General features: G+C 37.4%; 1 protein-coding gene across 5 annotated transcripts in view; it reads right to left on the bottom strand.

Annotated features, from left to right (window-relative positions):
• sh3pxd2aa (SH3 and PX domains 2Aa) overlaps window positions 1–23259 on the bottom strand; it is a 111296-nt gene that overhangs the window by 55803 nt on the left and 32234 nt on the right. For 4 of the 5 annotated variants that reach the window (XM_086083108.1, XM_086083110.1, XM_086083109.1 and 1 more), the window contains exons 3-5: window positions 7672–7747; window positions 6065–6141; window positions 729–820 (exon numbers count right to left, since the gene is read on the bottom strand). In XM_086083108.1, coding sequence (XP_085939234.1) covers window positions 729–820; window positions 6065–6141; window positions 7672–7747 — 245 coding nt within the window. Of the gene's footprint in view, window positions 1–728; window positions 821–6064; window positions 6142–7671; window positions 7748–20419; window positions 20505–23259 lie in introns of all 5 variants that reach the window. The other variant, XM_086083112.1, reaches the window with a different exon arrangement.

Here is a 23259-nt window from a genome sequence, read left to right as displayed (position 1 = left end):
AGAGAGCCTGGAGTGCATACAGGAAAAAAATTTAAATGAGCAGTGTGATACTGGCATTTGAGTTGGGAGAGGAGCGAGTGACCAATTAAAAGCTACCCAAAGGGCCGATCTCCTGCTATTATAAATGTCGTACACTTTCATATCCCTCAACGCTTCTCCCTCATGCTTTACACATCATTAAATGAGCTTGTAACAAATCTGTGGAGTGACGCTGACACGGTAATGGACTAAAGGCAAAACTTAAAATAGAAACCTGGTATCATCCCAATGCTGACAACTGGTATTGTTACTCGCCCTCCACTAAATATGTTCATGTACTATTATGGTATTAGTATGATGTACAACAGCGCTGTATTGACAGCTAGTTGACATTTTTGGTCATGTTATTTTAAATTGTTGAGAGGACCTCACTGGCAAACTGAGAAACAAAAAGGCTGTCACTAAAATTTTGTATTTAGGGGGGTTAATTAAATCCTTTCTATGATTAAAATTAATATTAGCACAACTGTCAAGGATTAGATAGGAGGATACTCATTTATCCATTGTCAAGCACCCAAAAAGCTGACTGTGATTAAGCCAAGCCCCAAGATCCCCAAAGACGCGTCGTGTCCAGTTGGCATGATGTTCGGTTCAGCTGTACCACCACACAAACACTTCAAACAACATCTGAAACTTACATAAGAGCGTCTATGTAATGTTTGCATATATTCACAGTATGAAACACTCACTCCACGGGGGGGTTGAGGTCCTCAGCTTTCGTCTCAAAGAAGCGGAGCACCTCTTCACTCTGTGAGATTTGAGGGGGGAGTCGCACAAGTGCCTAAACAGAGAAGAATTACAATAAGCAATGGAGTGTATTCAATTGCATTCAAGTACATTAGAAGTATCTTAATGACATACAAACACATATATTTGTTTGGGTCTCACAATATGAGGTGACCTGTCTGAAATTTGGCACATCAAACATGAAATTACTGACTCGAATTAAACACAAATAATCAAACTGCTCTTGCTTGGCCATGGGGTTCACCAATATTTTTAAAAGTGAGAGCTACTGTACTTCTTGGGTACTGACTAAAGGCTTGTTACTGTAATGCATAGTATTACCAATTGTTGTGGTGGCGGTATTGACTTTGTGTTTTTGACTGTAGGCTGACCACACCGCAGTCAATATAAGAACCAACTTGAACTCTGAAAAAAGCCACTGCAAGTCAGAAGAGTCTCACATCCGCCATTAGCTGGCTCCATAACTGGATCTGACCAATGTGTAGCTTGTTGTTGCTCAATATTTATTAACTCTGTCTGGATTTAGTTAGTAAATAAAGCAGCCAGGAAGGGCTGATATTCACATTCACGTGAGATTGAAAATATCTAAAAATGGCTACCCACATCACCAAGTAGATTTTTTTAAATACTTTGTAGATTTAAGTTAACTAATTTGCTCCTAAAAACGTATAAATATGTTCTATTTTAAATGTTTTAAGTGTCCCAAAGACATATTTATACGTTTTTTGTGTGTGCTTTTATGCTAGACCATCCAAAAGGCTTTGATGCAGCCTCTCAACTGCAAAGAACAGTTGAAGAAATTGTAGTTATTACACAAACGGCCAGCAGGTGGCAGCAGAACAAAAGAGATCAACCAGGACTATGTTGGGAAAAAAGCTCATTTACTCACAATTCTAAATGTACTTTTTTCCTGATAAAAGAAGAGACTTTCTTTTGGTAGGTTCCATGTTTTTATAGTAATAGAACACAATATTCTGTGGGTTTTGCAAAATCAGTCAAAATCCCGTAAAAACAGCCGGGAGTGAAGGGGATTGTTTCAGTGAAAATGGCTGGGAGTGAATGAGTTAAAAAGCATCAGATAAAGAAGATATGCACATTTTAAATATATGACTCTCCACCAGGCACGGTGGATGACTGGTTAGCACGTCCGCCTCCCAGTGCAGAGGACATGAGATCGAGTCCGGACTTCGGCCTTCCTTGGGTGGAGTTTGCATGTTCTCCCCGTGCCTGAGTGGCTTTTCTCCGGGTACTCCAGTTTCCTCCCACATTCCAAAGACATGCATGGCAGGTTAATTGAACACTCTAAATTGCCGCTAGGTGTGATTGTGAGTGTTTGTCTCTGTGTGCCCTGCAATTGGCTGGCAACCAGTTCAGGGTGTACCCCGTTTAGTGCCCAAAGGCAGCTGGGATAGGCTCCAGCAAAATAGATGAAAATGGATGGATGGACTCTTCACCAATCTGATCGGCTATATTGGATCGGTATATATTTTGCATTTTCTGTTAATTTTGATATTGGCCATCTGTGAAATATGACATTTCAGCTGCAGTGTTTCTCACATATCCATTTATCTGTATTTTTGGGGCATTTGTTGGGCAAAGCCTATGGACAGTTGCCAGGATATTGGCATTGGAGTTTTGGATTACTGTACGCTGCAAGACTATTATGGGAAGCCACCAAAGCAGCCGTGACTGGTCAAACAGCTTAACTTTGATAATTCTGTTGCATCGTTTACAATTTTAAAGTTGTGTAAATGATCTTTGTTAAACAAATAAAGATCTCATGCACATCATTAATATGATTATTATACAATGTTAGCATTCTACTTCACGTCATACTGCCATGCAGTTGGGGCTCATAAAGCCACAGGTTCTTTATTGAAATAATTTTGAAAAAGTTCCAATTTAAGGATTTACAGCAGTTGAAAATTGATGTACAGTATGTTTTGAACGTAGCTATATTGTTAATCAAGATCAGGCACTGCTCCTAAATTAAGACATTAGTTAATTAATCTCTTATTTAATTTATTTTTTCTTTCCTACCTTGGAGCATGGCAAACTTTAGATCTTTTTTTTCTTTTTTCTACTCACTGATCAGCCCCAACAATCCTTATTTTATAAAGTCAAATAAATCTACATGTAAATTTTGACATATTGGATTTAGTTCCCCTGAAAGATAGTTTATTGACTGTCAAAAGTTTGCAGGAAGAAAAAAACTAAAACGAAACTTTGTTCATAATCAACTTACTCATTTGCCACTGATATCTTGTTGCATGTTCCCTGGCAAAGCCAAACCACAATAGGAGATCATATTTCACAGGAACCATCCATATTTAATGGTCTGGCGCTTCAACAAAGATACAGGACATGCTTACAGTGTTGTAGATTAAAGCTAAAGTAAGCAACAAACTGTATGCTGAATGTTGGATTGTGTTGAAATCTGAGTAACATTCCTATTACAGTCATAGTGTGCTATATTATTAAAAGAGCCTTGTGGTTTTGACGAAAGAGTGAGTAGTATCTCAGTGTGTACCCAAGGCTGGATGGACTCAGCATCCCACAATCTCCAGAGAGCAGATGCTTTGAGAACACTGGGTAATTACTCTTCCTCTCTGTAGTTTGCCTCGTCAACAGGATGTAGAAAATAAACAGTGTAAACAGTACTGGGTGGATAAAAAAATAAAATAAAAACGGTCTCACTATAGCAACTTTAAACATAATAGTGTTTCAGGTTATTTAGGTATGAGTAAGGATGTAACTAATAATACTAAACTTGTTTTTATTTGAAATGCATCAGAATTTTCAATTTTATCAATAATTATTTTTGATAATCAATGAATGATTTGGATAGCTTTTTGATGTAAAATTGTAAAAAAATGCTGCAAATTTCAGGTTCACACTAAATGTTATCCGATTTCTGTAGTCCCCCATAAAAGCAAAAGCAAAATAAAACATTTGCATGTTTTTGCATTGGAAAACAATGATCAACATTTTTTTTACAAACCAAGCCAATCATTTATGTCACTTTGAAATCATGTCATGTTTCTGAATTGCAATTAAAGCACACTTTTGAATCCAATTAATCAACAAAATAATCAACAGATTAATTAGCAGATTAGCAAAACAATTGGTTCTTGCAGCCCTACTCATCTCATTTATCGACTATAATGCCCTGAGAAATATGATTTTTTTTTTCTTACTCAATAGTAGCTGTCTATATTGTCAGTATCATACAAATGATCTGTGTTTTTACATTGTGCCCGCGTTGGAAGAAGAAGACTGATTCCGATCTGAAGATGTCCGATTCCAATCCTAAACCTGGATTTACAGTGTATGGTTTAAGTGACACAATTCAGATTTTCTGCTCTCAAGTGGCACGATTTAGAAATGCATTATGGCAGCAATATAAAGGAAAAGAGAATGGAAAAATACATCAAACCCATTGTAAATCTAATTCTATGTTTACAGTGCTATGACACCAGTGGCCATGGCCACGGCAGCCCGGTTTGCCCGAAACATCAAGCACTGTGGGGCTTTGGACTTTTTTTCTTTTTCTCCCTATTCAAGTTTCGCTTTTGTTTTCTCACAGTACGGTATCTGTGAGAGGCCGCAGGGGGCTGCATCTCAAAGGTGCACGACAGATGCCCGTACGTTTCTTCCCAGCCCGCCACATTCTGATGAAGTGCTCACACTTTTCATGTGAAGTTTTTGTGGAGCTGGCTGAATCGAAGGAGGCTCCACTAGGCTCAACTTCAAAGTTGGGGTGAAACTGCAAATCTCTCTCTTGTACCAAAACACGCAAAAGAGCCTGTTAATATGTTCGTATATCCCCCTAAACATGAAGCTTTATGAGCAGGTATGCCACAGTGATTGTAGGTAAATGAAAGACATGGCTTGGCTTGAGAAAAGTTGTAGGCAGCGACAGCGGGAAATAAATACTGCTTGATACGTCTTTGTCAGGTTTAGTTGCCTTCACATCGTTTTACTATGAGGGTTCTCATCTGCAGCGTGACTGCTGTGGTAAATATTTTGACACTTTAAAACTCTCACTGGGCATTCATGGCAATCACTTGCCCTGGTTGACCTGATAACAGTAAAGGATACATGATTGAATATCGTCAGCCGAGGCCAAATAATTGGTATGGAAATTAGTATTTGTGTCATTCATGCTTTATTGATTACTTCTGTGTTGTTGACGCTTGTGGAGTTGTTTCATGTGTTCTGTCAGGGTAAACACAACCATATTGGATAAGCGTCACTTGTTAATAGAAGGTAAAAATTATGGAGGACCAAAACTGACACAATTAAAAATAAATAAATGACTAAATAAATAAATGCATAAAAGTGAAAATAAAAATATTATTAAAAAATTAAATACAAAACATATATATATATATATATATATATATATATATATGTATATATGTATATATATATATATATATCCTAAAAAAGTAAATAAGTAAAAATGAAAAACGAGATTCAAAAAATACAATACAATTTAATATAAAAATAAATGTCGAAATAAATGCAAAAATAAATATATAAATAGAATTAATATCAATCAATAAATAAGCCCACCCCAAGACATGCTTAGGACCACCCCCTCATTTGAATAACAGTTCGACCTGACAGAGCGTCTGCAGCATGAAATAAATAAATGTGAGAGCAGACCATTTTTATTTATTGATTGATAATTAATTATATTTATATATTTATTTTTGTATTTATTTTGACATTTATTTTTATTTGTTTATTTAGGGATGTATATTGTTTTTGATGTTTTTATTTACATTTATATTTATTTGTGCATTTCATTTTTAATTATATTTTTTATATCCATTTTTTATTTTCATTTTTATTCATTCATTTATTTATTTAACCATTTATTTGTTTATTTTTAATTTTGGCAGTTTTGGTCCTCCATAAAAAAATTAGGATCTGTGCAATGTACAGTGCGCCTTACATCGTACTTAGGCAGTTGGACCCACAGTGTAAATCCAGTCTAAACATGCACATTTGAACAGTTGTTTACATAAATGAATCTTATACTTCAAGATCCGAGGACAACATAAAATGTAAAAGCTCAGTGCATTTTCAAAACATTACTTGCTGTTCGAGACCCATGACTGCAAGATAATAACTGTATCCAAACCACATATCCTATGTCTGAAGCATGTGAAAGGACAACAGGGCCATGAACTTTGACCTCACGCAGACTGTTAATACTCCCCAGAGTCAGATGAGGAAGTGAAGGATGTTTACAATAAGGTTTCTTTACCCTGCAGTAGTCGTCAATGAAGCGCAGTCGTTTCATGGCCACGTCTCGCACATGACTCCTTCGGAAGAGAATTTTACCTGCATGAGAGCACGTTTAGGAAAGATCAGCATTTTAACCGACAAAAGAGAAAAGTTCAGATAAACAATCAACCACTTGCTCAAGAAATACAGCAAATTAAATCAGGCTTGGCTGAGTGGACGTTTTCAAGTGCATGTAAAACTCAGGCCCACCAGGAGATGTCAGCAAGGGTTGGCTGTGAGCCGCCATAATCACAGCAATATTCAGTCCCATGTAAACACAATGATAAGCTAAACAGTTCATAAAGATTTCATGATGGCCACAGTTTGTGCTTAGGAACTAATTATTCCAAATGCTGTTTAATTTATCTAAACCATGTCATGAAACCGATTATGCTCACATTGGTACCACTGTATTTGCTGCCATGCCTGAGTTCAAGAGGTTGTAGGTTTTATTTATACAGAGAGAGAATCTCTTGAAGGAGGAGGAGAGTTTGAGGAGAGATGAAAATAATTTAGTCAACGCTGGGTCTTGACTGCAGGCTTTAAAAAGAGTGTTTATTAAAACACACAGGCACAATCATTTTAATTCCCTGAGAGGTAAAGAAAACCAACATGATGATCTTGTATATGCATTTTCTGATTTGGGCACAAAAAATACAAATTCCCGATTAATCTGCCGTTTATTTAAAAATATATTTTCAAAGCATAAAAGCATTAAAAAAACAGTAAGGACAAATACTGACTGTTCGTGTGCGTTTTGGCCTCTTGGGGGCAGTGTGGTGCCGTGCATCCGTGGTGTACACACTTAAAATGGGTACAGATGAAAGTTACTGGTTTGTACTCCGATTGCATTCTATTAAAATAACTAGTTTTTCACACATTGGGTTGAATTTGTGCCTTTGTGTAGTGTTATCGTACATGTGGGTATGTATTTCCACAGCATTTATGTGTGAATATTCGTTATTTGAAGGAAAAGCACTCCCGAAGTCTATGCTAACTTCCTTTTAGAATTAGCGATGTTTTAAAAACGAAGCATGTTTTGTATTTAAATATACAGTGGATGTAATTCTTATCGTCGCGTGTTTAATTTTACAGTTAATTTCATTTTACGGTAGTAGAATGCAAGATGCACGCAACGCAATACATCAACGTGATTAGCAGAGCCACTGAACTTTTCTGCCCACGACGCTGAGGAGCCACAAACAGCACTATTGATCACTGCTACTCTCATGTGGGTAGGCATGAGCCTGAATGTCAGGTGGTGACTACAACAGGGGAGACATGCATGTGTGGCATGCCTTGGATCAATGTGAGGGTTGTGTACAGCACAGACACACCAATCCATGTGATTAAACAATCCAAGCATGCATAACCAAACGTTTGGTAAGCGAGCCTTAAAAAGATGAATGCTCAAGATAGTGTAGGGCTACAAACACATGGGAGATTATTAAGTCATGGGCAGCATCTTGTCAGCAGTAATTCGTACCTACACATGTGCAGAGCAAACTGACATTGGTGCCTGGCTCACATTGACGCACTGCGCATACATTATTAATATGGGAGTCTGTTCAGAGAGCAGGCTATTACCTGGGAGAAATGGGATTATCCTCTTCTTTGGGTCTTTTTGGCCGCCCTCAATTGGGAACTTGTCAAGTATCTGCATCTAGAAAAAAAGAAAACACACATTTTGGTCAAAAGTCCTTTTTGGTCGTGATAGATAATCAGGTTCTGTAAAGATAAATTCAGTCAGCAGAAACTGGTGCACACTGTAAAAAACGAAATCTTAAGTAAGATATGATTTCTTAAATACCTTTACCTAAATTTGCTTATATTGAATTGAAAAAAAATTTATATTAAAATAAGATTGTCAGACAAGATCATTCTGCTTATATTAAGATACTTATTACTTAAGTGTCTTATTTGATCAAGCAGTCTTATTAACTTTGAGTGTTAAGAGCCAGTTTTAAGTACTGTGAGGTTTAAAACAAATGTTTTCCACATTGTAAGATGACTAACCAACCTCAAAAGCCCTGAACTGGGGTTTTATAAATTGAAATTTCATATTTTAAGATTTTGCATAATCTAGTAATAAGGTAAATGGAAAAAAATACAAGTGTGAAAACAATCAAACAAAAGTGCAGTATAGCACTTTATTTTAATAATTGTTTTCTTGTAAAAATCATCAGTTTGTAGTTTTGTTATATTTACTAGGCTCATTTCCCCCCTAAGTTTCCATTAAATATAGTACCAGCTCAGTGGTCTAGTCGTAGTGTCTACCCTCACACTGGGAGGTTGTGGGTTCAATCCCTGGCTTGGTCATAACAAGTGCAATTAAAAATCGAACCTGTTATCTCCCTGCTTGACACTCAACTTAATGTGCAAATAAAGATTGGCACTTGCTCTGTTTCAGTACTTTTTTCCCCCATGATTAAATAAATAAAAATTAAGAATGTTTGCCTTGACTTGATGCTTAGAATATTATTCTAAATATATTATTTATTTATTCTATTAAGGAGACGTGTTTTTGCAGTGCCTTTACATGATGGATTATGACCAGTGAACATAAAATAACTCAAATGAGACAAATATCTAGCAAGCTGACAACACAACTGAGTAGTAATGATGAACTGTGGGACATAGGGATAGTCCAATCCGATCCAAAAACTCTGTATCGGATTGTTTTTTATTAGAACCAGTCCGATCCAAAACTTAAGCCCAAACTATATCATATAACCGCAACTTCACTTTGCGTGGCATGCCATAGCACACAGATCAGCGGTCACCATGGTTGCCACATGCCGTGTTTCGGTCACGTGAGCAGAAGCCTCCAGAGCTGTAAGTCAAAATTGACCCACAGACAAATATCTTAGATTGGGCATCAAGTCTCAATAATAATAAAATATGATATATAATTAGAATAATAATAATTGGCCGCTGACCCCTGACTCGAAGAGCACACGCATCTGTTTCAGTCTCGACTTTCAAAAGTCTTGCTCTTGTCTCTGTCTCGATACTCTCAAGTGTCTATAATTTTTTGGGTCTCGTTGGTGTGGTCTTGACGACAACACTAACTGCTACTGTACATAATTTATTTCATCCTATGTACAATGAATGACTTCATCTGAGTTTACCATTAAATAACCTTGACAAAAGTGGCATTACATCTCATTTAACTGTGGAACACACACATTCTAAAGACAGATCGGTATTTTTTTTCTTCTGGGGCCGATTAGTGGTCAAGGATGCAGATACCGATATTTGGAGCCGATAATCATTTTTTCACTAAAAGAGAAAATATTGGCAGCAAAAATTTAAATAATATAAACTCTACCTCTTATTAATTATTATTTTTTTGCATATGTTTATTGAACAATGTTTAGGGTTCATAAAATATTGGAATGTAAAAAATAGATATATAAAAATTGAGATTTTTGTTTTAAAAATCTAACAAAAAGTTCAGGGATCTTCCAGGGACATGTCTTCAAAATTTAAATAAAAACTTAAAACTTAAAGTAAATAGCTCCCTATTGTTTGCTACAGTAAATAAAGTTTTTTTTTAATTTCAAAATATCTGAAGTATTACAATTTTACATATCTTTGTTTTAATTTCAAAGAAAAACAGAAGGTGCAGAGAGTTTCCAGGGTCAGAAGCATCTAGGAAAACTTCAAAACTAGTTCACTGATTTTTATTTATTTTTTCCTGAACACTTTTTTAGATGGATCTATTATCGGCCATAAATTCTTCAAAATAGCCGATGCCGATATCCGTCTAAATGCTGAATATCGACGCCGATAATCAGTCTATCCCTAAAACATTCATTTGAAGTCCTCGTGTGTGTTCTTCCACGTAATCCGAGCAGTATTGGCCAAGCGAGAAGTAGCAGACGTTTGTGGGAGTTAAACAAGCTGTCATTGAAAGAAAATGCTCCGCGACACAAACATGGTGCAAGAAGTGCTGACGCTGACGTTGGCCGTTGAGTGAGAAAGGCAGAAAATGGCAAGTGACGAGGGTCAAAAAAAGAGGCCGCATAGGTCAGTGGGTGCAAATGAGCGAGTCGGGCCTTATTGTGTTTACAGATTTTCACCCTTCAGATCAATCAATCAACTGAGGCATGATTGGCGAGACAGTAAAAAGGGGGAAAAAAGAGGAGCAAAACACAAGGCAAGTAGTGAGTATTACAAAAAATGCATGTGGTATATGCATGTTTGTGTGGAAATCACATGCTTCTTACTGTATTTGATAGTCATTCAAAATGCGGAAGTGGCTTTGAACAAGGCTTGTTGCATTTAACTGGTGTTTTCTCCTTTACTAATTCAAATAAATCCATTAAATCATCCAGGATATCCTGGGGATCAATCAGTGAGCATATCAACTATTGGGCCTGCATTCTTGTCCATTACACATATGCAGAATATTCACGTTCCTCACGCTGATCTGTAGCTGATGCCTACTTTAGCACCTACTGCTAACACATTGAAAACTGTGACAGCTTTTCAAACTCAGATTGTGTCCGAGATTAGTAGTGGCCTAAATGACATTGGAACAGTTTTTTGACTACAGTACATTGTAATATGCATACTTTATGTCAAACTCAAGACGTCATTCTTATGTTGTGGCTAGGAGAAAAAAAAATATTTTAATGTGTGCTTTACCCACCTTTTCGATGCAATGCAATAATAATGTGATTTTGCTACGAGTATTAGAGAACGGTTTAAAATTGTGGAAAACCAAATGCAAAACTGATTGTTAACCTTCTCGTTTGACCCCAACCCCCATTCTATTAAAAAAAAATACTTCAACAATAAGAGGTAAGAACATAATTTACTCCCATCCATTTTCACTGAAGTAACCCCCTTCACTCCCGGTTGTTTTACTGGATTTTGACTGATTTTGCAAGGCCCACAGAATATTGTGTTCTATTGCTATAAAAACATGGAACCTACCAAAAGAAAGATTAAAGTCTCTACTTTCATCAGAAAAAAAAATATTTGTATCTGTTTCCGTTTTGCAGCAAAGTTTCATCATTATTCACCAATCTGCTTAAAACACTTGCAACATGGCCCTAGTTGATCTCTTATACTCTGCTGCCACCTGCTGACCATTTTGGTAATAACTACGATTGCTTTAAGCAAAATGTTCAGGTCAGGGGCTGCATTAAAGCCTTCTGTATGCTTTAGCATAAAACAAAAACATAAAAACGTATAAATAAATTTTGGGGACCGTGGCAATATTTAAAATAGAACGTTTGTATGCGTTTTGGGGAGCAAATGAGTTAATATGCGCTGATGACATTACTGTGTTGGTATCAACACAAGTATCACAACTCTCTGCAAACTATCACTACCAAAGGTATGTGGAGACGATGATGCCTTGACACTGATGAATAGGCTGCAAATAAATTACTGAATGAGTGTTAACTTGCATCATCTCCGGCGTGTACTGTAGAATTTTGATGGGAATGCTGGGAGGCAGGTGTTTTGATTTTCTCTGTCATGCTTTTGCTCTCACTCGTTACAGGTTTGACAAATTAGCTGTTGGACCACATCAGCTCATATCAACCAATTTTATAATCAACCTCTTATTCCCCGAATTCATAACATCTCAGTGACACACTACCTCCTCCTTTCCTTTCTCACACATGAAATGTTCAGCTAATTATTCAAAATAGTCGCAGCCAGCAGGTTCAAGATTGCCCTCGACACAATATCTCATCACAGTCGACAGATTTCTGGCAAGAAGAGGAATCTGTGTCCAGCCAGGCATCACGGGGTCACGGGAAAGAACAGGTGGGACTATTTAGATCAGGTCACAAGCTGATAGGACAGCCCTTTAACACGCACAGCCACAAAGTTTGACTTCAGCAAAAACACCAGGAATGTTTCATTACCAAACGCATTAGTACAGATGGTGATTTATTATCCCCATCAGCAATTCAAAATCTGATGACAAAAAGGACACACTCCTGCCAAATCACTGCTCTACTTCTAAGAACCTAACTTTACTGTCTCCTTGGTAACCAGCACAGTGAGCGTGTGAGGAGGAGTTGTGAAGCGATGTGATTGGAGGATGCTGCAGAGCTCTGGACCACTGATACAAATGTTGGGAGTCAGGTGTGTGGGGGGAGAACAGAGCTCTTTTATCTCTTATCAGAGAGACTACATGTGAGTTAGCCAGCACAATGATGTCATGTTTTTTTTTTAGGGGGGGGGGGGGGGGGGGTTGTTAGTTTGCATGTATGTGTGCATTTGCTGATAATCTCTCAGTCATTAAGAGTCAAGTGCTGGAATAATCCAATCAAACACAAACAGGAGTTTTGACACTAATACCCTGTAAAACAATGAGCTCCTTGTAATTTATGCTGAAGACACAATAAACAATCAGACCAAATACTTGGTTTCAAAATATATGGCAATCATAATTAAATAACAATATAACATTTGTCATTTATCAAAACATTCCTCTCACAATTTTTGAACCATTCACTGTCCCAACACATTCATCTGATGAAACTATCGTTGTACTTTTATATGATCTGATTAATAGTCAACTAAAAATATAGCATAGCATACATTAATGTAGTATACTAAAGTAAACTGTGTTATACAGTGAAATCTAAGTCGGCGTGCTGGACTCCTCTAAGAGTGAGACAAACAGCAGCTCCTTGTTCATCCCATGCACATGCGCTAAGAATAGAGCAGCCATATAAGGAGCTGTGAAAGTCTGTTGGCATCAACTCAGGGATGCCGCACAGTCCTTGGGCAGCAGATTGATTCCTTGACTTCCTGCTGCTGGTCATGTGATCGCAAGGGTTTACCCCGGGCTTAGCAGTAGCGGGGCAAATAGAATAGAAATAAACACACAAATGTTCAAACAAACTGGAACAACTCATGACCAGCATGACATAGGCACCCATGTGATTTGCAGTCATTCAAAAGGACTGCAGTCACACACCCATGCTCGGTAGGCGGGACATGGCATAAGGAAGTTATTTCTCTGGCTCGTAATATATGCAGTACACAGTTAATGATAAACCATGTTGTTCCCCACACGATCAAGCCCTTTAATCAGAGCCAATATTGCATTATTAAAAGGAAAGCTTTAACTAACCAGGACAAAAATATAGAAAGGCTATAAAAAGCACACATTTTCCAAACATGCATTACTGTATGTCTAGCAGTGCAGTATTTTGGTTTGTGTGATGACCCTTTACAAACTATAATCACTCAGTTGTACTTTGAAAATATAAAGTGGCACCCTGGCAGTTGACTTGATTACCGGGTGTTGCTTATTTCACTTATGGCTGAAAAAAAGGAAAAAAAGTTGAACAATTCAGTTTGATGACCACAAAAAATGGTCGACACAAAAACGCACGCCTCAAAACTTTTTAATTACATTTTTTTTTTAATAATGTTTGGCCCCTTTAATGTTTTCGGGTGCTTTAGACTGAAAAGGGAGAAAAATATTGTTTTTCTGTATTACTTCAAAGCAAAACTGGAGGAAATTGAGACTCAGTGCCGCTTCGGGTAACAACACAGCTTTTAAGTGAAATAACACTGAACAAACTTCATCACAGTACGTGTATGTCCTATCACTACTTTACAGTGACCAAGCATTTTCCACTAAATTGTCATGACTGCTTGGTGTGCATTAAAGCCTTTCCAGCTAACTTAGCTTCGCACAACTTCCTGTCTGTGTCTCATCAGTAAGTGCTGAATAGTGATGACTGTGTGTAAAGCAGATCTTCTCAAATAGGGTGCCGTTGCTGTACTATAATAAAGTGTAATTGCACATCCACTACAGTAGGTGGCAGTGGCAGTCACAAAAAATAATTGAGAAGCACTGGTGTAAAGTCAAATGAGTCATGAGGGAAATGTGAACGAAAAATAAATAAAGAGCAAGCGAGTGTGACAGTCGGACAGTGGATTGTCATTCTTTTGTTTTTTTCTTTCTTTTTTGTAGTCCTTCAAGTCACAAATGCTGCTAGCCATTGTAACAGCCAAAATGGTCGAGAGAGGCACTTTATCCGCAGAGAGAGATAGAGAGAAGGAGAGAGAGTTAGAGAGAGAGAGAAAACAATGGATTATACAAAAATTTATATAAACAGACGAGAACAGAGAAGAGTTCATTCAAATATAGTTGGCTAATTTTGTACAAAATAATGTCTACTATTTTTCTTGTGGGACAGTGGGGGGCTAAAAATACGAGCTCTGTTGTAGAGATGGCAACACTGAAGGGTGTTTTGCCCCATCTGGTGATTCTGGGTTTGAATAATTTCATAAGACAACAGGTGCTGCAAGTTATGTCTGCCCTTAACCCCTCACTTGTCGACAACAATCCAAGGCACTTTTTGTTACATGGAATCTGGGGACAGGTTTCAACTGGAAAAGATCCGTCATACAATTGGATCCTGTTTCCCCAGGGGATGATTCCAGCTCAGGTTTAAACCAGCAGATGGTATTTGAAACCATATGGTTGTGGAAAAAGGAAGAAATAAAATGGCAACACAATTTCTGAATGTGTTGTTTAATGACATCTGAACATATTCTCTTATTCAAGTGGACGCCTTTCTAACCTTGCGGATGGAAAATGCTCCTTTTAAAATAATTTTCCATTTGAAGCTTTCACGCTAAAATTAATCAAAGACGTGAGGCATTTAGTGGAAGTTAGAGTGGAACTTCCCCAACCCCCTCCCAAAAAAAGACATCTTCTGTAAGATCTTATACACACTGACGCGCACACACTCAACCGCATAACCTGTACTTGTCACTGGATTTGTCCAATGTTTTTTTCTATATCAAAACCAGTGTTCAGATAATCCTTTTAAACATCAATCAATTTTCTACCACTTATTCCTGTTGGAAGTCCCGGAGAAGATGGAACCTCTCCCAGCTTTGGGAAAAGGGGAGACAACATCATGGACTGCCAGCTATGGAGGACCAAAAATGCCAATTTAAAAAATAAATAAATAAATAAAAGTGAAAATAAAAACTGATGTAAAAAATATCATTCAAAAATGTAATACAAAAAAATAAATATAAATGGAAATAAAAACAACAAATATATATAGCTAGTAAAAAGTAAAAAAAAATAAAAAACAAGATTAATAAAAATACAAATAAATCTAAATAAATAAGATATAAATACAAAAACACATATATAAATAGAATTAAATGTCAATAAATCAATAAAAAGGCTCCTCTCTATTTGCCTATTCATGGTTGATTGACATGTCAGTCTATGTCGGACTCTGCCTGTTCCACAGCAAGGGAGAATTCACACACAAGAAACAATTAACCTTTTTGTTTACAGGAACTTGTATGAAGTTGTCGAGCAACTCAAGTCGCAAGTTATGGTGACAGTGGACAAGATAGTTGTCCACTTCTGGAACTCCCGATGCAAGCCAGCGAGACTTCCTTGTTCGCCGACCCGCTTGCAACGGCGGAGTCCAACCCAAGACATGCTTAAAACCGCTCCCTCATTTGAATAACATATAATGACGGACAGCGTCTGCAGCAGGAAATAAAGCCTTTTTAATTATCAATTGATATTTAAATCTATTCATATATTTTTTATTTTTTTATTTATTTCAACATTTATTTTTATATATATTTTTTAATCTTGTTTATTTTTGTATTTATTTGTACTTTTATTTATGTATATCTGTATATTTTGTTATTTTTATTTCCATTTATATTTATTTTATATATTATATATATATATATTATATTTTAATATCCGTTTTTATGTTCACATTTATTTATTTATTTATTATTTTATTTATTTTTAATTTTGGCATTTTTGGTCCTCCATACCAGCAGTCTACAGTATATACTACCGTCTCTGAACGGGAATTATTCCCACCTAGGCTTCATCAACGTCAGCCGCGTGTACCACTACACTTCTACTAATATAAAGATATGCCATACACAAAACCTGAATAGCATATCCTGGACAGTTAGTAGTTAGTAGAGCACCCACACCATGTACTGAGGATCATCCTCAATGCAGACGACCCCGGTTCGTTTCCCGGACCAACCGGCTCTTTCCTGCAGGTCATCCCCTATATAACTCATCTTTGAAACTAAGTGGAGGCAATGGTGGGCACTTTCAAGTCTGTCGTGGATGCCCGTGGTACGCAGCGCTTTTGTTTTTCACCGAGGTCCGTAATTCTCCCCATTTGTGCTTCAGTGCATTGACATTAAATGTAAACCTCTCCATGGCAGCAACATTTTTGTGCCAAAAAGTGGCCTTTAGGAGAGCGTCAGCCCGCAGCGTTCCCTAACCAAGCAAAACTGCATAGTGCTTTTTGACTCACAGCAACAGCATAATAATAACAAAGGAAAAATCTGCAGAATAAAAAAACATGCTCTCTTTCAAAGTGTTAGGCCTTTTCAAATTCCAAGTGTGTCTTATCTTTTTCAGAAATGTTAATGATATTCGAAAGTCTCCGGAAAACTTCAAGCTCCATGATTTCCAGACTGTCTCCACTGTCAATGAATCACACCTCTTTGGTAAGTCTGCCTTCATTCACAAATTAGCATAAATGAAAAGCGTGTAATAAGCATTTACAGGTAGGTGTGAATCAGGCACTAGATGTGAAGATTAACAGCTGGACAATCTTAATCCACAGTAAATTGATATATGAGCATCAAAGCGATAAATTAACTATATTAGGGCTGCACGATAATGGAAAAACATGCGATGTGTGACATAGTTGTTGAATATTGCGATATCGATATTATTGCGATGTTTAACATGTACCTAAAGAAATAAATTTATTGTTATTAAGAATATTAAGAATAGGTTTTTTTTCATGTGACTAAATAAACAAGCTCAATGTATTTTTAATTAATTGGTACCCTAGACAATGTTCAACTATTGGATGGTGACGCACATTTAGGTTTGTGTCTGACTGGTCAAATTCAGGTAAAAGCATAAAATTCCATATGAAATGGGCCAATATCGCGATATTGATATTTGTTCGATATATTGCCCAGCCCTACTATACACCATGGAAATAATTCATTAATTTTAAGTGAAAATATGTACAACAACAAAAATATAATACAGTTTAAAAAAATTGTTTTTACAAAAAATAGTTTGAAGTCTTAATGTGTCATGATTGGTAAAACAGGGGTTAGGTGATACAGCAAGCAGTTACCTGGCTGTCCAAATCGCCAAACAGAATGAGGGAACTATATACGTATACTAATATACATTGTGGGACTATAGTGAATGAGGAGTTAGGGAATAAGGGGGGGGGGACATGGGGGCCGGCAACACGCAGGGGCAAGAGGGGGCACAGACGCCCTAAAAACAACAACAAAAAACCTGCTAGTTTTCTACTGCCGCACATTTCCGTGTTGAGATGTGGAGTGGGTGCGTTTGCGCCCTCACATGGTAATGTAAATTTGCTGCGGAGGCAAGTGTTAGGAGGGAGCGGGGAGTCAATTTGCGACTGCAGAGGGGGAGGGGGCGAAGGATAGACAAACGTGTTTACGTCGTTGACTCCGATTGATTGTGATCGGTGAACGGACGGTGTTAGCAGTCTATGACAGCGTCGTGGATGCCTGTGGTATGGAGAGCTTTTGTTAGGGCACAGGGGAACTAGGCGGTCACCTATGGCACTAACTAGTGGAGGGGGCGCCAAATTGCAGGGCAAAAAATATATATATATTATTCCCCCTCAGGTTTTCAAAAATAAAATATGTTATACAGCATATATATTTTAGATAATAATTCGTTTTTGGGTTTGTTTTGGTGTGGTTTATTGAACATATAAATGCAATACAAAATAAAAGTGAAAGAAAGAAAATAAAAGGTAAAAAGGAAAATATTTATTAGTAAAGTCAGAATTTACATGTTTACAGGGAGTAGTAATCCTACCCCCACTAACTTATATCATGTACAATAAGTTATTACATTTAATAATAAATCATTAAAATTGAAAAGAAAGCAAATGAAGAAGAAGAAAAATGAATAATGGAAAATAAACAGAACATGCACTTTTCTTAAATGTACAGATATTAGTTATACACCCTTATCCATTGCTTACACTAAAACAAGTGAAAGATAAAATAAAGCCCTACATATACAATTAATCTAATCACAATATGATACATTTCCAAAAATGTATTATTGTACATACATGAGCACATAAAGCATAACTTCTAGTTCAAATAAATGACTATGAGATCATGACCTGGCACCCTGAATCTACATTTTCGCCTAGGGCACCAAATCACCTAAGGCCGGCCATGGGCTATGATGTTGATACTTAATTAACTCCTTCACTGCCCATGATGGCTATAAACGTCAATAATTCATTTGAAATATTTCTATTAGTTTAACATTCTTTCCCACTTTTGTTAACAAGAGTATGAAACCCTAGAATTTATTTTTTATTGTACATTTAGAACAGATATAAAATTTGTGATTAATCATGAAGTGAAGTGAAGCGATTAATTATGATTTTAAAAAAAGAATCGCCTGTCGCCCCTAATTTTTAATAATCTTTAATGTTTTGCTTAAAAAAAAAGATTATTAAAAAATTAGGGACGCCCCTAATTTTTAATCATCTTTTCTGTTTTTCTTTTTTTTAAAGAAAAAAGAAAAGATGATTAAAAATTAGGGGCGTAATGTTTTTCGTAATTAATCGCATGATTTCACTAGTTAACCCACAATTAATCAAAAATGTTATATATCTGTTCTAAATGTACAAAAAAAATCTAGGTTTTCATACTCTTGTTAACAAAAGTGGGAAAAAATGCTAAACTAATAAAAATAGTTAAAATGAATTTTTGACATCTATAGCCGTCAATGGCAGTGAATGAGTTAAATGAAGACGATGTATAAAAAGTACAACTGAAAGGAAGCCATCAGGTGACCAGTTTAGAAAAAGGAAAGGAGAGGAGAAACAGAAAAGGTAGGATGATTTCTATGAGTGCATTATGAGAGTGACAGTCGGCTATCGGTTATTTATTAGCCTCTATCTAATATGTTGCTCAGCCACAAAATTTGACTATTTCATTTGGTATTTAGTTTGGCTGAACTAGCAACTATTAGAATTGAGGCATCATGTGATGGAACTAATTTCACCCATAGGTAACCTAGTTTAGTGTGTAGTGTGTTTGCAACACAGCACAAACATCTAGCTGATGTTTACTTACTTGCCAAGTTAAATAACTTCTAACATAATTTGACATGACATTTTGTAAGCTACATGTGATATAGATGTTTAAATCATTTCTAGTGTGTTATTATTAATCTTTTTATAAAACGTAGTTGAGGTCCACTATGTGACAGGAGCGTCTCTCGGGGATTGTCATCAGCATCAATAAAAACAGTTGTACAAAATATTTCGTATGATGATGTCATTGATGATTTTGCATCAAAGAAGGTTAGAAAAGTCAAGTTTTAGGTTGCACTTCACACTTGTTAATGTTAATGGCAGTTCTAAACTGGGTGAAAAACCCAGCTTGATAAAGAGTTAACTGCAGGTATGTACAGTATATATTGTTTTATGTTCCATAGAGTTACCGTATTATAATTATTATTATTATTATTATTATTATTATTATTATGCTTTCTTCAGGGATTTATTGTATTTTATTTATTGATTATGTTTTTTTCTTTGTTCTAGTTACTGTTTTGTATTATGATATATGCAATGAAATAATGCGTTGATAGCGGGGTTTCGTGGCCATTTTTGGTAGGGGTATGCGGGCTCGGTGGTTGGGGGGTGCGGTGTTGTTGGGGGTGGTGGGGATGTGTGTGTGTGTGTGTGTGTGTGTGTGTGTGTGTGTGTGTGTGTGTGTGTGTGTGTGTGTGTGTGTGTGTGTGCGCGCGTGCATGTGTGTGTGTGTAGTGGGGCGGGGGGCGCTCAGTGATTTGTGAGAGTTTTTGCGAAAGGAAATTGGAGACTGTTGTAGGGTGGAGTGGAGAGAATAGAGAGGAGTGGAGAGGAATGAGAGAAATGAAAGAGGAGTGGAGAGAAAAGAGATTTTTGAAGTGTTAACTGTAAAAAAAAAATAAAAAAGCCGAAAAAATGAAAGAAAACTAAAAATGTTTGTATCTGTTGTGTTTTATACATTAGTTTCTGAAGTATTTTTTGTTATTATTTATAAGACTACCTATCAGTTTTGTAAATATTTATTATAGTGTGTGAAGTCTCACTTGAGGTTAAAATTTGTTTGAGAATTAGGCCATCCAGTTAAGATATATGCATTGTTGCTGATTGATAAAATCCGGATGAAGGATATTTTATTTTTTAAGTTTTGCGCCTTGAGGGATTGCCACTTTATTGTGGTCAGGGGGTTTGTGTGCCTCAGTAACCTTCAGAGCTGTACCAGCAGGAGCTTCGTCTTCAGGCGGGACACCCAAGTTGGTCAGGCCTGACTAAGTGCAATCCACGTTGGGGCTGGACACAATTTAATCAAAAAACAGTGTGAGAAAAAAAGTTCCGGCACGTGATGTGTACATATGATGCCCCCTTCTCATTACTGACTGCCCCCTCGGATAAGCCTGCTTACAATGGGGGGACATTCAGCCACAGCCAACAATTAAAAACACACACACACAAAAACAAAGCCATCAAAGGGGGGCAGCCAGCATTGACAATGACACACCCCTTTAAAAAAAGAAGAAGATAATTCTGCACAAACTAAATTAATTATTCATCTGCTTAAAGTAATGATGTTAAATTTTGATTAATTACTACCTGATTAATATAAGGTTTACCTCCCACAGGTATTGTCTTTCTGAGTTTTTCGGGAAACAAAGCGTTGATAAACCTTGATACAACATAAGACCACACAAAAAAACATTTTGCCCAAAATTGGAACAAGCAAAAAGTTAAAAACCTTTAATATAACAACAACAAAAACAGCTAAGGCCGATACAAGCCGGTGTTGTAATTGGGGACCTTGGTTGACCACATGGTGTGACAGCACAGTGCAGTGAGTTCAAAATAGTGTTCAGACTTTTGCCGCTTTTCAATTAGCCCAGTTCCATACCGAAAATTAATTTTTTTTGGCCCCGGATGTTCACCTTTCGATTAGACTTTTTTTAGGCCGAGCGGCTACAATGGAACAGTTTTTCAGAGCGATCTCTGAGGTGGTTCTTGACATTTTACCATTAGCCCCTAACGGCACGGCACCACACTACACTGCGTGGCCTGGCACGACGCCACACAGCCCTGTTGCTTTTCCATTACAGCAGGCGTGTGGCGGGATGGCGACAGAATCAATTAAGCTGTCCAAGCTTGCACACTCGTAGTGTGTGACTCCGCCATAAAATTTTGAATGGTGAGTCTCGGCCACTGTTTTGGCGGGGATTCAAAATATTAATTGCCGTAGCATGATGTGGCGACGTCGCAAACTACAGTCCATCAAATGCACCATAAGCTTTCGTAACACTGAAATATATTTACAATTTCACATGAACCACCATGGATGAAATATTGCAATCATGATTTTGCAACAGACACACTAAGGTTGTCGCCAGTGCTCATTCATTCTGAATGGAGAGCTCAGTGTCATTCATTTGGCCGCCTCTGCGAGCAACGGCTCGTCGTCCTCACTGTCCGGCGTTCAAAGTCCTCCGGCGACCACCACAGCCACCATCTCCAAGGTGGGAGCCATGACTATATACTATGGAGGCTCCGGGCTGTAGCTGGAGCTGTCATTCAAATGAATGGGAACGGACAACCCAGGAAGCGGTACGTGCGCGCATTTTTTTTTTTTTTACTATAATCATAAAAAATTAATCCACTAGTACATATTAAATTGTAACTATGGTTCAGCGTTGTTGTAAAACACTATTATGTTTTTTGCATATACTGTGTTTTTCTGACTTTGACTGACTGCTCAGCTTCGAAAAAGTCGAATGGAAAGGCAAACATCCGGGTCCCAAAAATGCCATTTCTACTGAAAAAGCAGCATTATTAGTGTCCTACATTCCTCCTCCTGTCCCATCCCAATATAAGCCTTGATTACAGTATCGTCCGAAAACGTCTGCACGTGGCACAGCTCAGAGTTGAACCTGAAGTCAGACGTGTATAGCGCCAAGAGCACTGGAGAGAGCGCAGTTCCCTGGGGTGCTCGAGTGCTGCTAACAGCAGTGTCCGACATATAGTCACCCAGCCTAAGCCGATAGTAAGTCATGCCATCTCTGCCAGGTGGTCTTTGACTAACAGAGGCTGGATGGTGTTCACGGCACTGGAGAAGTCAAGAAAATAAATTCAGAAAAAGGGATCGGTGAAGAAAGAGGTTGAGAGCATCTTCAACTCCCACCTTCTGCTGATAGGCGAACTGCAGAAGCCGAATGCAGGGTTGACCAGTTGTCTCAGGTGGTGAAAAAGAATCACACACATTCACACGACTGGACAAATCAAAATCTTTAGTTAGCCTAACATGCATGTTTATGGAATGTAGAACGAAGCCGGAGCACCAGAGAAATTGTTCACTATACATAATAATAAATAAGGACATTGCATAATCCAAAAATGTTAATTATGGTTTTATCATGAAGATAGTTTGATTCTGGAATGAGTTTAATTCATTTCAATATAATTGCTTCAGATTTACAGATAACAGTGAAGGGCACAAAGAAATTTAAAGACAGTCATTAACCTTTGTAATCTGCAGCCACCTGTCCCCCAATACAGGCAGGTTGTGGTTCTGGTGAGAGAACTCATCATAGAAGCAAAGAGTTGGCAATGAAGGAGTGAGAGGGGTAAAAAAAAAAAAAAAAAAAAAAAAGAAGACCCGTTTCTAAAGAGAGACAGCGATGGAGATGGACACAAGGGGAGCATATTTTTTGAGAGATTCTGATTGAGAGTGGGAATTGTAGAAATGAGATATGAATAAAATTTGTGTGACAGAGCAGAGCATAAGATGAATAGTGCATATGAGAGGAGGTGAAGGATTTTCCTTTTGTTGCCACTGTTTTTTTTTCTACCCAAATATTTGGACTGAAAGTCCCCAATGTCATGTCTCCACTGCTGTTTACTCAATTGCTGTCCATTAACCTAAAGATAAGTGAGCCCAGGCCAGTGGCTCAGAATGGACATAACATTTCCAATAATACTGTAGATAAGCAGAAGCTGATACCTCACAGGTGTTAGTCTGTTTGTGTCAAGATAACACATAGTCACCAAACTTGGTGGTGATATG

The sequence above is a fragment of the Leptonotus elevatus genome, chromosome 8 (assembly GCF_054856555.1).
Source record: "Leptonotus elevatus isolate MCC_2025b chromosome 8, RoL_Lele_1.0, whole genome shotgun sequence".
Classification (NCBI taxonomy): Eukaryota; Metazoa; Chordata; class Actinopteri; order Syngnathiformes; family Syngnathidae; genus Leptonotus; species Leptonotus elevatus.
Note: the sequence above shows the minus strand (reverse complement) of the source record. Positions and strands in the feature narration are given on the sequence as shown.